At 36.9% G+C, this 18,753-nt stretch overlaps 1 protein-coding gene and 1 long non-coding RNA gene across 5 annotated transcripts in view; one reads left to right on the top strand and one right to left on the bottom strand.

Annotated features, from left to right (window-relative positions):
• Positions 1-6,902, bottom strand: part of LOC120307412 — a 32,254-nt gene extending 25,352 nt beyond the window's left edge. The window contains exon 1 of the long non-coding RNA XR_005556522.1: positions 5,997-6,902. This is a non-coding gene — a long non-coding RNA (uncharacterized LOC120307412). The remainder of the gene's footprint in view (positions 1-5,996) is intronic.
• The window catches only part of RASSF3 (Ras association domain family member 3), a 43,416-nt gene extending 32,249 nt beyond the window's left edge, over positions 1-11,167 (top strand). For all 4 annotated transcript variants that reach the window (XM_039342191.1, XM_039342194.1, XM_039342192.1 and 1 more), the window contains 2 exons: positions 6,909-7,024; positions 8,277-11,167. In XM_039342191.1, coding sequence (XP_039198125.1) covers positions 6,909-7,024; positions 8,277-8,426 — 266 coding nt within the window. In that variant the 3' untranslated portion in view covers positions 8,427-11,167. The remainder of the gene's footprint in view (positions 1-6,908; positions 7,025-8,276) is intronic.
• Positions 11,168-18,753: the final 7,586 nt, after the last annotated feature.

The following is an 18,753-nucleotide window of genomic DNA, read 5'->3' as shown; positions in this document are numbered from 1 at the left end:
TGGGGTGTAATCCATCTGGTCCTGCCGATTTGAACTCATCTAGGCTGGACAGGTGCTCCCTAACCATTTTCTTGCCTATCTTAACTTGTGTTTCTGTTTTTTTTTTTATGGCACTATTTTTGATAGGTTGGTCTGTTTTTTCCCTTTGTGTAAAGACAGATGCAAAAAATGAGTTAAATAGTTCTGCTTTCTCCCTGTTGCTTGTCACCTTCTTGCCACTTCCACCCACTAATGGACCAATCATTTCCTTCACTTTTTTCTTGTTTTTTTACATGTTGAAAGAAGCTTTTTTTGTTATTTTTGACTTTGGTCGCAAGCCTTAGTTCATTTTGAGCCTTGGCTTTCTTCACTTCATCTTTGCAGGCTCGGGCTATTTGCTGATATTCTGACTAGCCATTTTATCTGTAGCTGCCAAAAGGCAGAATCTGCCTGACAGCTAGCTTTTTTCTATGGGAGGAATAGTGGCCTCATAAAAAAGGTGAGGTGACTTTTCTAAGAGTAATCTGGATTGCTGTCAGCCTTTTGAAGGAGACCGGATCAGGAAATACACTTTATTGTTCAAGGACATAGCAAATACTTTCTCTCCTCCTTACATGAAAGAGAATCAAGTTGGGGCCTTCTTTTTTTATTTTTTTATTTTTATAAATATTTTTATTGAGTTTTATAAAGGTAATAAAGCGATAGGGTCAAAAAGGATAAGACAAAGGGAAATATACAAAAAGGTTAGACCAGGGGAAAGGGGTAACACAAAAGTGGGATTAATCCCACAAAACAACATCGCTTCAGCAAGTCTACCAGTCCGGGCTTATATATTAAATCTTAATAATTACTCTATTATTAAATAACTTTCAATATAATCATGTAAATAACAAATTAGTCAATAGCTCTCATTCATTTCGCTACTTAACAATGCTTAGAATTAATTAACTATAATAACTTTAAAATAATAATATATTACATATTAACTATAATTTACCATATTGTTTAAGATCACAAATATACAAAGAGAAAGAAGAAAAAGAAGAAATAAGAACAAGTTCATACAAATAATCATGGAATATAAATACAAATTATCAATTATCTCTTTAAATTTCATAACCTTTTCTCATTCTAACATGTTTCTAACCAATAATAAAAATTTCCCCATGTTTTAAAATAAATTGTGTCTTCTTTGTCTTTCATTTCTAAAGTCAATCTATCAATTTCTGCACATTCGAGTATTTTTGTTATTATAATCTGGTCAGATAGTAAATTTTCATTTTTCCAAAATTGGGCAAATATTATTCTTGTGGCTGTCAACAAATGCAATATTAAATACTCATTCTCTTTTCCATAATTCAAACCTAATATTCCTAACAAACAGAATTCTGGTTTAAATTCTATCTGTATTTTAATCATCTTTTCTAGCCACATGTGAATCTTAAACCAAAACTTTTTAGCATTAGGACATATCCACCAGAGATGGTAATAAGTGCCTGGTTGTTGTTTACATTTCCAACACATATTTGATACATTTTTAAACATTTTCTCTAATCTAACTGGTGTCATGTGCCATCTATAAAACATTTTATATAAGTTTCCCATATATGCAGCTGCTTTAGTAAATTTAATATTTCGGTCCCATAGTTTTTGCCAATCTTCTAAATCTATAGAATAATCAAAATTCTTTGCCCACACTATTGTTTCTTTCACTTGTTCTTCCATCTTCCAATTTAGCAGGAATTTATAAAGTTTCTTAATCAGATTTTCATCTGTTTTCAAAAATATTTTATCTAGTGGTGTCTGTTCTATGTAGAATTCCAGGATTCTACATAGGATTGTCACTGGAAGGATGGTAGGGTGGGGTGGGGTTGCTGGGAGCCCCTTAAAACCTTGAACCAAGTCCTGGCCCCCAAGTCCTGTCTAGAATGCCTCAACCATTTTCTCTTAATAAAGATGCCTGTTGGAAGAAATATTCCAAGAGTTCTGTCTTCTTAAGATGCCCTGTCTTGTACCTTTCCTAATCTCAAAATTATCTGTATAGTCTCCATTTATAAGTATCTTTGCTGATTGTTTATTGTAGATTGCTTGAATTGCATTTATAAAATTTTCACCGAAATCTATCACTCGCAATTGATGAAACATAAATTGCCAGTTAAGATTATCAAAAGCTTTTTGTGCATCCAAAAATATCAATGCCATTTATTTCCCCGGATGTTTTTCATAGTATTCTAACACATTTAAAATAATTCTTAAGTTATTCTTTATCTGTCTTTTAGGCAGAAAGCCATTTTGATCTGAATGAATAAATTCATTCAACAATTTCTTCATTCTTTCCGCTATTATTGCTGTAAATATTTTGTAGTCCACATTTAATAGTGATATTGGCCTATAATTTTTAATATGTGAGATCAGTATCATCTTTGGAAATCAGAGAAATGTTAGCTTCTGTCCATGATTTTGGTATTTTCATCCCCCAAAAAAGTTTCATTACAAAGATCTTTCAGTATCGAGCTTATTATATCTTGTAAAGCTACATAAAATTCCACTGGTAAACCATCAGGTCCTGGAGTTTTATCTTTTTTTGGTCTTTTTATAGCCTCAGTAATTTCCATCATTGTTATTTTCTTGTCTAACGTATGTTGCACGTTCTCTGGTATTTTTGGAAGGTTTGTTTTTCTTAGGTATTCCTGTATTATCTCCTTGGAAACCACCTCCGCCTTATAAAGTGTCTCATAGTACGTTTTAGCAATTTTTTTCAATGCGTCATTATGACAATGTATTTCGTCTTTTGAGTCTTGCAAATTACTTATCAATTTTTTTTCTCTTTCTTTTTTCAGTCTATATGCAAGCCATCTTCCTGGTTTATTAGCATTTTCAAAGAAATTGTGTTTTGAATATTTTACCTGTTGTGCCCTTGTCTCCATCTCCAATAAATTTAATTTGTGTTTTATTAATTCCATTTGTGTCTTCAGCTTCTTCTTTTGTGGATCATTTTGTAACTCAAGTTCTAAATTCCTAAATTGTCCTTTCAAGTTAAATTGTGTTTGTCTCTTTTCTTTATTCTTTTTAGCAAGGTAAGTTATAGCCAAGCGTCTAAAATACGCTTTCGCATTGTCCCAAAGATTTTGAATTGAAGTTTCTTTTTTATTTATTTGAAAAAAGATTTCCATTTCTTTTGTTGCCAATTGTAAAAATTCTTTTTCTTTTAATATTGATTTCTTTAATGACCATCTTAATTTTTTCCTAGTTCCTTTCAAAGTCATTTTAATTGGATTATGATCAGCCCAAATATTGAGTTCAATTTCCACCTCTCATATCATGGTCTTTAAATCATATGAAGTCCATATCATATCAATTCTTGACCAGGATTTATGCCTATTTGAATAAAATGTATATTGTCTTTTCTCTGGATTCATTTCTCTCCATATGTCTTGTATACACAAGTCATCTTTCATCTTTAAAAAAGACTTAGGTAGGGTATTTCCCCTTTTTCCCCCTTGTTTATAGCTTTTATAATCCCGTATTGCGTCAACTATTACATTAAAGTCATCAAGTATGCAAAGATTTTGATAATTTAACTCCACTAATTTATCATATAATTGCTGGAAAAACTGATCTTGTTTGTCATTGGGAGAAACAATATTGCGACCATCAAAATTTGTTTTTGATCCCATGTAATTTCCACCATTAGTATTCGCCCTTCTTCATCAAGATAAATTTGTTTTGGATTCATCTTTTCTTTTATATAAAATGCTATTCCTCTTTTCTTTTGCTGTGCTAAAGAAAAATAATGTTTGCCTATGTTTGGTTGTTCTAAAATTTTTGAATGCTGTCTTTTGATATGTGTCTCCTGAAGACAGATTATATCCATTTTCAATTTTTGTAGTCTGTTAAATATTTTACTCCTTTTTGATGGGCAGTTAAGACCATTTATGTTTATTGAAAAAATGCCAATCTCTTCCATAGTTTCAGTTATATCTAAATCTCAGTCTTCTAGGAGAAGTGATCTGTCTCTGATCTTTTGGTCTTTTACATCTTCCTCTGTTTGCGTCTTTTTTGATTCTCCCTCCTCCGATTGTTTTGGTTCTTCTGCACCCATCGTCTCTTCTGTTTTCTTGGATTCAGCATCACCTTTTTCTAAAAAGGCTCTGTGGTTGTTAAAAAACTCCTCAGCTTGAAATGGAGTATCCTATATCTTTTCAAGTCCCAGAAGATTAATAATCCCTCTGGGACCAGCCATCTAAAGTTCACTCTATTAAAAAGTTTCCTCGTTAAAAATTGGTGTTCTCTTCGGGCTTTTCTTAATGTTTTTGGAATCTGTTTAAGAACTACAAGTTCTTTATCTTTATATTTCAGTGGTTGATCGCTTGTTCCTCTCAAGATCTCATCCCGTATAAATCTTTTAAGAAATCTTACATGAACCTCCCTGGGAACTCTACTTCTTCTCGCATAGCTCAAATTCATTCTAAAAACCTGATCTATTTCTTTTTTCATTAAATCCTTTTCCATTCCAAGCAATTCCGCTAATAATTCACTTATCAACTCCAACAAGTTCTCATCTTTCTCTTCTGCAATATTTTGAAATCTTAGAAAGTGTGAAGCATTATCCATCTCCATCACGGCCAAACTGTCCTCTAATCCCACATTCGCTTGCACCAATCTCTGATTTTCCTCTTGTAACGCTTCAATTTTCTGATCAACCACTACTGCCTTCTATTTTTTGCATTCTATTTTGAGTATCTAGCATCGCCTGTTGAAAATTTTCCATTTTTTGATTCATTTTAAGAAGATTGATTTTCAATTCTTCATGAGTTTTTTCCAAATCTTTTTTCAAATCAGCAATATTTTTAGAATGAGCAGAAATTGCCTGGAGGATTGCTTGAGTGTCAGTCAATTGAGGGTCTTGTTGTATAAAAGTGGTAATTGATTTCTGAATAGCTGGACTCACCGAAGTAGAAGCGGGGGCTGAGGAACCCTTCATCACCCCTTTGGCTAAGTTTGAAGAACTCATCTTCTAATTATTGTATTTATTTGTAATCCACCAAAAAGCCCGATAGCTAATTATAATCCACTAGATAGCCTGATGGCCACTTATAATCCAAGGCCCTCCTATTACCAGGAGACAAGGCCAAGCATGATATAAAAAAGAAGAAAAACCCAAATCCTTTGGGGGAATAGAAGTAATTAAAAAAGAAGAACTCTCAAAAACCGTCCACAAAGGGAACAAAAATAGGCAAAAAAGAGGAAAAAAATAGAGTAGAATTTTTTTTCTTTTTTTTTAGACAAGGAAGAAAAAAGAAAAACAAAAACAAAAACACGCCAAAAATAAGTCAATCTGTAAAAAGGGGAGATAAAAAAAAACCAGCTCTCAGAAAAAGAGGTAGGAGTCTTCAAATAAACAGCCAAAAGTAAAAATAAAAAATAAAACTAAAAGTTGTCAGAAAAAGTGAGTAAAATCCAAATTATAATCAAATCAAACTTTAATTCCAGAAAAAGCAAAGACAGGATTTTCCTTCTTCCCTTGTATTTTCCTTTGTTATGGGAAATATACAGCTAACCAGGCCGTCAGATAGAGAGCTGAACAGTCTCTCACAGTAACCTCTAAACAAAGATAAGAATGTCTGGGCATTCAGCCAAGTTTCTATTGAATCCACAAGAAACAAAGGGAAGGGGGGGGGGAAAGGTACCTTGTAACCACCAGGGAAGCACTGATTCTTCTTTCCCAAGGGATTTTTTTTTTTTGAAAAAGGAAAGTTCAGAGTAAAAATGGAGTTTTAAAAGTTATAGCAAAGAAAAAATAATTAGGTTAGCTTTCCAACTAAATCCTCTTTAATTTTTTAGATTTCTCCAGCCAGAGGCCAAATTTAAAATAACCCCAATTAAGTTTCTTCCTTAGCAATGGAGTTGCTTAAAGCGTCGCCTATGCGGGGGGGGGGGAAGCTTCCAGCTTTTCATTAAAGAAAGGTACTTCCATTAAAAGTCCCATTTCAACAAAGAGCAGAAAAGAGTCTCACCGGACCGGCTGCTTGCTGTCAAAATCAGCTGTTTTCTGTTCCCAACGATCAGCTGTTAATGGCGACTCGCATAAATGTGATCCACCTTTCTTCTGCTGGTTCCAGGGGCTGCTTTGGGTTCAGAGAGCCAGCTACTGCTGGCTCCCATTCCCCAAATATTCACCCTTCAGTAGCCATTCCTCCAGGGTGATTTTTAGCCCAAATGGGCTTGCCAGCAAAGAAATTCCAGACCCGGGGAGTGGATAATCCCTCCCCAAGGTCTTCACCCAGCGACAACCAGAAATCAACTCCCCAAGTTGGCCTTGAATTTGTTTTTCATCTTGTGCTCTCTTCCAAGGCTAAGCTGATATTTATTTAATTGCTGTTGAATTTCTTTTTCAAGGCTATCTTGATATTCTGTTAGTTTTGCATCAGTCTCTTGGATTTCTTTCGCCTTCAGCATGTGTTAACCTTGTTAAAGAGAAACAATGAAGTATAGAGAAGAAAAGGCTAAGGAAATAGGAATCTTGATCTCTCCTTTTTTCTTTTTTACAATAAATTTCACAATAAATCTTGTGTTTTATTCTTTTTATTTCCAGTATTGCACATAATTTTTAGAAAATATTTCTTGAGTTTTCTGAATGTAAAGTGTTTATTTACTTAGAACTGTTCATTAAGCGTATTGTGGGACTACGGACTTTCAGAAACTATAATAAAGAGAGCAATGGAATACTGTAGAAAGATAGAATATTCATCACCAACGATTATAATGGTTCTAGTGCACAATTCATTATTCTTTGTTGCTCATTGTTCTCCATTTACATAGTGTAGTAATACTTGAATTCTGAGATTCCTGTTTGTGTGCTGATATAGCTGTGGTTCTGATGATCACAGAAATTCTGAGTGTGTATTCTTTTGTAATCTTATTTGCAGTTTATACGTGCAAGCTCTTGGAAACAGAACACCCTCTCTATTTGCGATTGGTGGCCGGCCCAAGAACAGATACGCTTAGCTTTGTTTTGCGTGAGCATGAATCTGGAGAGGTTTTGGTAAGTTATACTTGTGTTGTGTACTTGGAAATCACCTAGTTCATTGCCAGGATTTATAATTAATGGTTTACAATTTCCAGTTCAAACCTATTGAATGTACTCATGTTTATAGAGAAAAGCAAGCAAGTAGCCAATTAAACTACAGGTAGTTATCAACTTTTGATCACAATTGAGCCCCAGATTTTTGTTGCATAGTGAGAAATTTGTTAAGTGAAATTTATTCCTACGATTTTCCTGCCACAGTCGTTAAGCGAATCACTGCAGTTGTTAAATTAATGACACAGTTGTTAAGTGAATCTGGTTTCCCCATTGACTTTGCTTGTCAGATGTTTGCAAAAGGTGATCACATGATCCTTGGATACTGCAACCATCATAAATATGAGTCAGTTGTTAAGCATCAGAATTTTGATCACGTGACCATGGGGATGTTGCAACAATCATAAGTATGAAAAACCGTCATAACTCATTTTTTTCAGTGCCTTTCTAATCTGAAAGGTCACTAAAAGAACTGTTTAAGTTGAGGACTATTTGTATAATGCAGATTATAAGAGTTTTATAGAATCTTACATTAGAAAGAATATTTTGATTCAGTGTCATGCCATGCTTGGTACAAGAATCTGATCTAAAGTATTCCTAACAGATGAAAATGTCTGCCAAAAGAATCCCCCATCTCTCTGGCCAATTGATTCTTTTACTCAGCTATTTTTATTGTTAGTAAAGTGGTTTTTTCCCTTAACATTCAATAAAAATCTGTCTGTCCGTCCATCCATCCATCCATCCATCCATATCTGTCTGTCTGTCTGTCTGCCTACTTGCCTGCCTGCCTGCCTGCCTACCTACCTACCTATCATCTATCTATCTATCTATCTATCTATCTATCTATCTATCTATCTATCTATCTATCTATCTATCTATCTATCTATCTAATTTATGGCCACCCACTCAATCTCTGACTGTGGGTGGATTACAAAAAATAAAAATTCAATATAGTTCCTGCTTCGGAACTAAAAAATTTCAAGCATGGGGTTGTACTCTTTTTTTGCATGTTTTTGAAATTTGTGAGAAATCATGGATTTAATCATGGACAGTTTTATCTGTAGGTTTATGTATTTCTGTATTTTGGCATAGTGGATCCTGAGGGAAAATAAATTTATTGATTTTTACTTGAGTAGCACAATAAAATGAAAATTACAAACCAAATTGTCAAATGTTCTTAGATACTATGGATAAATCCACAATTTTATTTTTGCAGTGGGAAGCCTTTAGCCTTCCTGAACTACAGAATTTCCTGCGTATTCTGGACAAAGAAGAAGATGAGCAACTACAAACCTTAAAAAGACGCTATGCAGTATACAGAGAAAAACTTGAAGAAGCTCTTCGTGGAGTTTGGATTCCAAGTTAAAAAGGGGCCAAAGAATACTCAGGGAAGACGTGCATTGCTTAATTTTAAATAACATGCCAGATCCAGTACCCTTAGCAAAATGCCTTTAACAAAGAATAATTTGTTCCCATAAGGGCAGTTCTATAGATTGATATATTTTGCATGTAGTAGCATAGACAAATTGCAATATTTGCAGGCTTTTCTTTATGCTATGTCTTGATGTTTTTTTCTCTAGTTGTGATTGTCAGAGAAGTTTGTTTTCAAAGGCAGTAAGAAATGAAGTTTTTCTGCTTTAATGTTAAAATAAAGGGGGTGTAAATTTTGATATGCTATTCAAACTCAGTTTATAATAAGAATTAGTAGACTATTTGATAGCAGAATTGATTTGACTGCCTATTTTCAAGTATTTCTTTATAATTTTGCAAATTAAATTATTTTTATACATTGAAGAGAAATACGTTCAAAATGTTAAATTAAAGTCATTCAAGCAAATGGAACTATAGAAGGTATAATTGAAGTTGAAATGAAGGTAAGAGTTGGAGAAAAGAAATAAATGTTGAAATAATATTGAAAAGAGATTGGTTTGCAGTTGGTTAATATATGAGAAAGAAAATTGAGGGATTTTGTTTATTACTGAAATTAATATATTCAGTGCTATTATTGAAGAGGGTTTATAATAGAGAGTAAACTGCATGTATTTGATGCGTACCACATGGTCAGAAACCTATATGTAGTTTGGGATGCTCAAATATTGTAGAGATTTTTATGAATCTAAAATCCACATTAAATTGTTAATTTGGAATTCTTATAATCTATTAAATGTCCAAATGTCTATTTGAATTCCTTTGGGTATCAGTTTATCTCTTGGAAAAGAGTAAAAAATTATCTTCATGGTGTTATTTTTAATATGAAGCAAATTTCCTCCATTTGAAACAGAGCAATATTTTTACTTACACTGATTGCACTGTGAATAACTTGACAATCTATCTTTTTAGTTTCTATTCTGAAAAGTCAACTAAAACTTGACCAGGGTTCTAGGTGCAAGATATTTGTAAGGAGAACATTTTGCAGTTAATTAGCAGTATTCCCCCCCCTCCAAAAAAATAGTTTAAGGTATGTATAACAAAACCAAAGAAATGGATGTGCAATAGAAAAATGTAGATAAATATATGACAAAGGTTGTTTTAGGTTGTACACACTATTTACAGCCCTCAATCAGGATATATTGACTTGGGATAAATTTAATTTCCATAATTTAAAAGAATCATGTTGGCCAACCTTTTTTAAAATGGTAATCATTTGTACATTTACTTTAAACATTTTGAAGAACATCCTTAGAAATAGTGACATCTGGTGGATAGTGCAGGCAACACTAATGTATTATTAAAAGGTGCCTTCAGGTTATTCTTAGGTTGCTTTGTCAAAATAAGGTTCTAACTTTCAAAGTGCAGAGACAATCTTTACTACAATAGAATATTAATTGATGCTATTTTGAAATGTGTGATTAATATATAATGACATACCTTTCTGTTCATACTTAACTGTAGTACTCTGTATTTGTCTTTTGCTTCATTGGAAAAACAAAATTATATAGAATAGTGGTGCTTGACTTCAACTGTATTGTTTTTTTTCTGAAGATACTAAGTCAGGTCAATGGATCAGTTTGGATATTATTAATCTCCTAATGAAGCAGTGACATATTGTGTGCATCCTATGTTCCACTATAGTTTGTTTCTAATATAATTTGCACACAAATGACCAGTATGCAAACATTACTCCTGTATAAAGTATCACTGAAAAAAGGGCATTTCTCTAGAACAGAGTAAAAAGTTCTGAGGTAAAATAAAGAATGTTGGGATGATTGTTTCAGTTCCCCATTCAATATTCTGTTCTTGCCTCAGAACATTTGTTCACCCGCCAAGTTCAAGACATAATTTCTTTTCCTACCTTATCTCGGTAGAAATATCATTTCCTTGTTTACCCTTTTAGCATAAATCCAAAGCCACATAAGAAAGCAATATTGCTTGTCTCAAAGGGCACACACTGTAAAAGTAATATCTATTATGTTAAAAAAGGTAAAAAATGAATATCATCATGGTAAAGCAAACCAGAATTTGTTTTTCTGTGTATGTGGATGTACACGTGGATGCAAACATGATTTCAGAATGGTGATTTGAGGAGAGTATTTTCCAATTTGACTCTTTTCCTTAGCTTGCTTATTGGAGCAGTTAAGCTATAAACCAGCGTAAGAGTCATTTAACTGTATTAAGGTAAAGCATTTAATGTTTGAGTTTTTTTAAACATCTGATCCTAAGTTTGAAACACTGTTTTTGAATATTGAATGGCAATTTATAGATATGTGAATTATAATTTTAACTTGAACGTCGTGCTTTTTTTACTCTTTTTTGATGTGTTTTATACACTACAGGTTGGAGTAAGAAAAACAGTTTATATTATTCCAGACATTTTTTTACTTGGGTTACAGCTATTATTTTTAATTATAAAGAGACTCAATGATTAATTATTTTAATGTAGGATTCAATGTTTATTTTAGTGTAACATTCTTAATCTTCAAAGATGTTACAGATGTTATGTTTTGATTATTTGTTAATAAAGAGTAGGTTGGAGGGACATGGAAAACACTTTTTTTGAGAAACATTATTTATTATTTTTGAGTTTTTTATACAGAAATCCAATTCCTTTTGATGTAAAGAAAATACTGCAGCAAGTTTTCCATAAATAAAGTTGAAGTTGGCATTGTACTGTATGGTTGTTTTTTTTACTAAATTATTGGCTTCCTTTAAAAGTATAATACTGCACCAATTAGTGGGTTTTTCCATATATTTCCTTTCTCCGTTTATTCAAGCACATGATCACTCAATTTTTACAACATAGGTCTCTTTATCAGAATTGATAATTTGGATTTCATTTTACATCCTTCCAGAGATTTGATAGATATGATGATGATCAGATATGTTAATGTATATTTTTATACAAGGAAATATTGGATACTTGCCAGATAAAAGCATCACTTAACATATTTTGCCTTGCCTTTTTTCCTACAGACTTCAAGTGACTAATTCTGAAAAAAAATTAAATTCTTGAATCACAAAAAAACTACCAGTTTTTTCATGCATTCTGTTCAGTCATTTTGGAATAATTTCTACTTTGTGCGCTAAATCTGATGTGCAACACACTTCAAAATTGATCCAAGTATTTATTTATTAAACAAATTTATATGGCTTCTCAATTGACACACAGGTAACTTCAGGAGGCTTACTACATTCAAAATCCACAACATAAAACAACACACACACACACACACACACACACACACACACACACACGACAGCAGCAATACAATCAAACCAACAATTTGGTCAGCTTCATCTCTATTTGTGGTCCCTAGGCCCACTGACAAAACTGTATCTTCAGGGCCTTTCGGAAACCAACAAGGTGGGGCTGATCGTATCTCTGGTGGAACGATGTTCTATTGCTTTCTCCTAGCCATATGAAATTATGCTGTTGTCATTATCATTGTGGTGATCATCCACCTCTGTATATATCCAATAGATAATGCCTGCCTACTTACTCAGCTGCAACTGATAATATTCATTCCTTGGATGGCACTTCCAGTGTTCTTTGCTCACCCTTCTAGGAGCAAGTTCCCACCTCAATGAAGTTGCAGAGCAGAAATTGGGGACATTTACATTTCTTAGAAAATGGGCAATTCCCTTAAAAAATACACTGGGTACCCTGGTGAAGTTTGAACACGTGTTGACTATATGGATTTAGTTGCTTGCTTGGTGAAGCCTGACCTTGCTGATCTAGTAAATAGTATATATATTGTCCTATACCATGATACGAGTTCAGTTCTGTTATAGCGGCTTTGGTATGTATGTTTTATAAACATGCTGTCTTGATCAAACTAGTTAAAAATACTGTCTTAATGTTGTGTATACATTTAATGGAGCTGATTACTTAAGAAAAAGTAAAAGAAAAAGCTTCTCAATGCCTTCTCCTCCCTTGGAGTTGCCATATTGTCTCCCTCTGACCTGCTCTAGTTAACTGCCTTCGTTTATGAGCGTCTCTAATGACTTCCAGCTGTGAGCCCTCAAGAGTGACTCATCTTTCCCACACAGCTGTGTCTCATCCTGAGCAAGATTGGAGGGGCCAGGCTCTTCATCAGATTGTGAGTCTTGTAACTCATCAGAGCCTCCCTCCGACTCTGATGGCTCTACAAACCCCTCTTCCTCCTCTGATTCCCTGGACCCAGCTGGCTGGCACAGACTCACAACAGTAACACATTGGCAGTATCATATGAAGACATTCAATAAGATCAGCTGAAATTTAAGGAGTAAGTTTAATAATGGCAAAATGGAGTAACTTCAGCTTTTAGGAGTAGGGGCTTTGACACATGCAGGATAATTACTTTGAAATATGTAGGTTCTGTAGGAAGTTAGATATAACCACAAGCAGGAGGAAATATAAAAATAAAGTTAGGGCTAATGTCAGCAAAAGGTCATCGTTAACGTATACGGGAGGGGATGAACTGAAATATATTCTGTTTAGGAGCTTTGGATTAGTTGATCGGGTTGAGCAGGTGGGCTGGTGAGTGCAATGGTGGGGGAATCAGCTTCATGAGAGGGTATAAATATATGGTTTTAAAAATTGTGTGTGTGGCTTAATCTCCTGTGTGAGTTTAAGACCACCAGCCTTTGCAAAACCTTTCTTTCAATAAAACTTTGTTCCTGGAATCCCAAGTGAGTTTGTTTGTCTTTGGAAATCTGGGCCCGTTCCAGACACTTGTGAGGGATGCAAAGGAAGCAATCTGGTGATCTGGTCTGCTACTTAATGGAAACTATTTACAAACCTGTTATGAAAAATATGACTTTTTAAGGGGATATAAGTACACTTAAGCAATAGCTAGGTCCAGTCGTGCCAGGTTTTGCAGAAGGGCATTTTTACTTGTAGCCACCTTTGAAATAAATGTTAGGGTAGTTATTGACAATAACTGATATAACATTGTGACTCAGAAAATCTAAAATTGAAAGGGAAATTGTTAAAATCCTGCTTTTTGAGAACTTAAGAAATACTAGAAACATTGCATTCTAAGCACCTGATTTCCATTTGTGTGTTAAACTCCAGCAATGTAGGTATTTATTTAACAAATAATAATGTATTTAAGTGAATCCCATTTAAAGAGTCATTTCTTAATTGGCTGCAAATATATGTTGGCAAGAGTATTAAATGGAAATACAAGTAGTCCTTGGCTTGTTATCACAATTGGGTCCAGAATTTCTATTGCTAAGCAAGGCAATAGTTGAGTCATGCCTGATTTTACAACTTTTTTTGACAGGTGTTAAGCAAATCATTGCAGATATTAAGTGAATCATGCAGAGTAAGCAAATCTGGCTTCCCCTGTAAATTTGTCAGAAGCTGACTAGGAAGGTTGTAGATGGAGATTACATAACTCTGGGGGATGTAATTCATGCTTCCTGGCAAGTGTCTGAATTTCAGTGCTGGTTGTAATTTTGAATGGTGGCTAAATGAATGGTTCTAAGTTAAGGACTATTTATAGTGCCAGCCATAATTTTTTTTAAGAAAAAGATCGTTACATTAGCCTAACTTACATTTCCACGTAATGTGAAAGCTAAAACATACTGTAAGGACCCACCCCACTTTGCATCTTAAGAAGACAGAACTCTTGGAATAATTCTTCCAACAGGCATCCTTTATTAAGAGAAAATGGTTGCAGGTGTTCTAGACAGGACCTGGGGTCCAAGCTCTCCCATTCAAGGTTTTAACGGGTTCCCCAGTAGCCCGACCCAATCACCCCCTTCTTCCAGTGACAGTCTCAGGCATTACACTCCCACCCCCTTTTCCTTACTGCCGGCTGGATGGAGATTTCAGCGAGAACTACATGAAAGGTAATAGCCCCATTCTTATGGTTAGCCCTTTTGGCGATATCCACATTCAGTCTCTTTGAAGTGTACTGAAAGAAGTGAGGGCCATAAAGCCCCTTTGTTTACCCCCTTCCCTTCACCGTATGGCAGAATCCAGGGAAGGCAGAAATGGGGTTTTCTATAGTTGATAACTAGAGATGAAATATAATTGGATTCTGACATCCTGCCCCCTTAAAAAAAGACAGATCCACCTGAAAGAAAACAAAACAGGTATAAAAGTTAGTCAGGCTTGTTAGGATATTCTGTGTGAAACTTCTTTAATAGCTTCGGGGCTCTGACATGACGTTTATGGACCCACTCGTTTTGTGAGGGAGGGAGATGTTTCCAGGCAACTAGGTACTGAGTCGCTCCATGATATCTCCTAGAGTCAAGGATTTCCTTTATTTCGAAGTGTTGTTCGCCCTCCACCATGATTGGAGGTGGGGGGGGATTTTTGGCCGTAGAGGTGATTGATGCTCTCTTTTCAGCAAGCTGCAATGAAAAATTGGGTGTATTTGCCTGAGATTTTTGGGTAATTCTAATTCTACTGTTACTGGGTTTATGATTCTTTAATTGGAAAAGGCCCTATATATTTTGGTCCAAGTTTTTTACAGGGCTGTAGGGACTTTAGGTATTTTGTAGATAAGTACACCATTTCTCCTATAATGAATGGTGTAGGCTCAACCCTTTTTTTATCGGCTTGTGCTTTGTATGCCTGCCTAGCTTCATCTAATGCTTTTCTAACTATTGGCCAGGTGTTTTGTAATTGTTCCATCCATTCTTTCAGTGATGGGATCGTTGGTTCATTTGGGGTTAATTCTGGCATGGGGTTGAAACTTTGACCTATTTGAAAAGGAGTGTAACCTGTGCTTGAGTGGACTGCATTATTGTAAGCAACTTCTGCGAAAGGGAGTAGGTCCGTCCAATTTGTTTGCTGAAAATTAATAAAACATCTTAAATATTGCTCAAGTACTGAATGACAACATTCTGTTTGTCCATCCCCTTGTGGATGATGGCTAGATGTCAGTCCCTTAGTGGTCCCTAAGAGGGATAAAAATTCCTTCCAAAATGCAGACGTAAATTGCACTCCCCTATCAGAGATGATGCGTTGGGGTGCCCTGTGCAATCTGTAAATGTGCTGGACGAAAAGTTTTGCTAAGGCTTTTGCAGTGGGAATCTTTTGGCAAGGGATAAAGTGCACCTGTTTGGAAAACAAGTCCGTGACCGTCCAGACAACAGTATTCCCATTGCTTTCTGGCAATTCCACTATAAAATCCATGGCTATTTCCCTCCAGGGGGCTGAGGGATTTGCCACTGTTTGTAATAGTCCTGGCGATTTCCCTGCAACTCTTTGCAGTAGCACATTTTGGGCAGCTGGCTACATAACTTTCTATGTCCTTTTTTATTGATGGCCACCAAAATTGCCGTTTAATTAAGTGTAAAGTTTTTACAAATCCAAAATGCCCTGCTGATTTTGTGTCATGGCAAAGCTGCATGAAAGTGACTCTTTGGGTTGTTGGTATATATAACTTTTCCCCTACCCAAGGCAACCCATCTCTCATTGTGCACACATTTTTGTTTTTCTGGAACCATTCATCTGTTTCCAAACTTTTCCGGAATTCAATTTCAGTTTGGCTGTCCAGTTGTGGTTTTAATTTAGCTTGGGTTCTTGTGGTTACTGGTGCTGCCAGTTGTGACTCTGCCATCATTGGTTTAGAGTCTGTGGCTCGTGCGCTGTTATATTGGGGCATGCATCTGTCAGGAAGTTCTTTCTCCCTGGTAAATGTTTGAGCTTAAATTGGAACTGGTGAAAATGCTGGGACCAACGGGCTTGTTTGGGATTGAGTTTCCTGGGCGCTTTCAGGGCTTCCAAATTTTTGTGATCATTCCACACCTGGAAGGGGATTTTGTTGCCTTCCAGGAACTGTCGCCATGTGAGTAATGACCAATGTATCCCGTATGCCTCTTTCTCCCATACGGGCCAGCGCTGTTCTCTTTTCTGTGAGTTTCTTGGATGTATATGCACAGGGTTGCAATACCCCTTCATCATTTTCTTGTAATAGAACAGCCTCCACTGCCACATCACTTGCATCCACCTGTATTATGAAGGGCTTATCCATGTCTGGGTGCCTCAGTACTGGTTCGGCAGAAAAAAGTCTCTTTAATCTCTCAAATGCTGCTTGGCACTCCATTGTCCATGTTAGTGGCTGGCTAGGTTTTACTGAGGATGCTCCCTTCGTTTTTAGTAAGTTAGTGAGGGGCAGTGCTATGTGGACAAATGAGGGGATGAATTGGCGGTAAAAGTTTGCAAAGCCCAGGAAACTTTGTAGTTGCTTTCTTGTGCGAGGTGGTGCCCAATCTAATACTGCTCTGACCTTCTCAGGGTCCATTTCAATGCCCTGTGGGGATATGCGATAACCTAGGTAGTCTATCCTTTCCTGGTGGAATTCGCATTTCGAGAGTTTGGCATATAGGTGGACGGCTCGCAGTTTCTTTAAAACCGCTCTGACAAGGTTGACATGTTCCTTTTTTGTTTCGGTGAAGATAAGAATGTCATCCAAGTAAACAAGGACCCCCTTAAACAGGTGCTCCCTTAGAATGTCATTGATTAATTGCATAAAGACTGTAGGGCCCCCTTGTAATCCAAATGGCAAGACTTTGAATTGATAGCACCCCATGGGGCAGTTAAATGCGGTCTTCCATTCGTCCCCTTCCTTAATTCTCACGCGATAGTAAGCTTCCCTTAGGTCTAGTTTAGAAAAAAATTTCCTTTTCGAGAGGCGTGACAGCATGTCTTTCATGAGGGGCAGAGGGTATAGGTTGCTTTCACTGATTGTATTCAGGGCCCTATAATCCACGCATAAGCGTAAAGAGCCATCCTTCTTCTCTCTAAAGAGGACCGGGGCAGCCACTTTAGGCTTAGCTGGCTCAATGAACCCTCTCTCTAGGTTTTTTTTTTATGAATCTTTCCATTTCCTCCTTCTCCTTTGGGCTCATGGAGTATAATCTGGGCTTTGGGAGTTTTGCCCCAGGCTTGAATTCAATGGCACAGTCTGTGGGTCGATGGGGGGGGAGCTCATCCGCCCTCTCCTCACTGAAAACTTCAGCAAGGTCTCTGTATTCCTCTGGTATTTCTGTTAGTCCCTTTTCCTCTCCCATGGATGCTTTTTCTATTCTTGATTCTGGTAGCCCCCCTTGGGATTTTAAATCCATAGGGTCCCACTTCGGGAATTTGATTTCTGTCGTCCTCCAATTAACCCGGGGATTCCATTTTTTTTAACCATTCCAGCTCTAGGATCATTGGGCATTTCATGCCTGGGATCACCACAAACATTATGTCCTTCTCATATTTGCCCAGGGAGAGGTGTATTGGTAGAGTGGCTAGGGTAGCTGGCACCCCCCCCCGCTATGGATCCATCTAACTGGCCAAATGAGATTGGTTGTTCCAGTCTCCTCGATGGAATGCCCAGATTCCCCACTAGTGTCGGGGTAATGAGGCAGCGGGTGCAGCCAGAGTCTATTAAGGCTTTCACCTTCACGGCTTCGGTCATGGGGGGAATTAATATAGTCACTGTCTTGAGGATGGGTGCGATGTGTCCACTTACCAGGGGTTCGCCCTCCGAGCTGTAGTCTGAGGCATCCACCGGCCCTGCGGTGTAGGCTGGAGTTCTTTCCCCCTGATGAGCAGAGGGGGGGTTTCCGCAATTTCCATCATTCTCATGGCAGTTTCTTTTGGCTTAGCTGAAGACTTTCCGGATTTGCTGATTGGGGATCTGTCTAGGTTGTGCTGGGGGGCTTTGGAGCGGCATTCTACAGCTTGATGCCCTTCTCTTCTGCACTTAAAACACCCCATTTGCTTCTTGGCTGTAGCCAATGGTTTCACTGGTTCATGTGTCAACTCAGGCGGGGAGCGGCTCCATTGTTTTCCTCGGCAGTGTCTCTTCAATATGTCGATCTCTGCTTCCTCTGCCAAGACGTACCATTCCTCAAGTTGGTGTGGGTCCCCTCGGGGCAGGCAAGCATCATATAGGTCATAATTTAGTCCATCTTTGAAATGGCTAAGGAGGATGTCTTCTGGCCAGTTCAGTTTGCTGGCAATGGCCCGGAATTCTTGTGTATATTCAGCCACCGGGCGTTTGCCTTGCCTCATCGTTTTTATCCTTTCACAGGCTTTGCGATCAGCCAGGGGGTCTTCAAATCGTCTTCTCAGAGAGGACATGAAACGGTTGAAGTCATTGAGTTCTGGGGCATTGGAGTTGTGCAAGTTCACCACCCAATCTGCAGCCGGTCCGTCCAGGGCAGATTGCACGATCCAGATGCGGGCTTTGTTGCTGGGGATGTCCCGCCCATATTCCTCCATGTAGCTGAGGACTTGGGTTAGGAAAAACCCCAAGCGTGTTGGC

The sequence above is a fragment of the Crotalus tigris genome, unplaced genomic scaffold (genome assembly GCF_016545835.1).
Source record: "Crotalus tigris isolate CLP2741 ecotype Arizona unplaced genomic scaffold, ASM1654583v1 scf7180000017775.1145084777:2100578, whole genome shotgun sequence".
Lineage (NCBI taxonomy): Eukaryota > Metazoa > Chordata > Lepidosauria > Squamata > Viperidae > Crotalus > Crotalus tigris.
The sequence above is the reverse complement of the archived record's forward strand: the minus strand, read 5'-3'. Positions and strand labels throughout refer to the sequence as shown.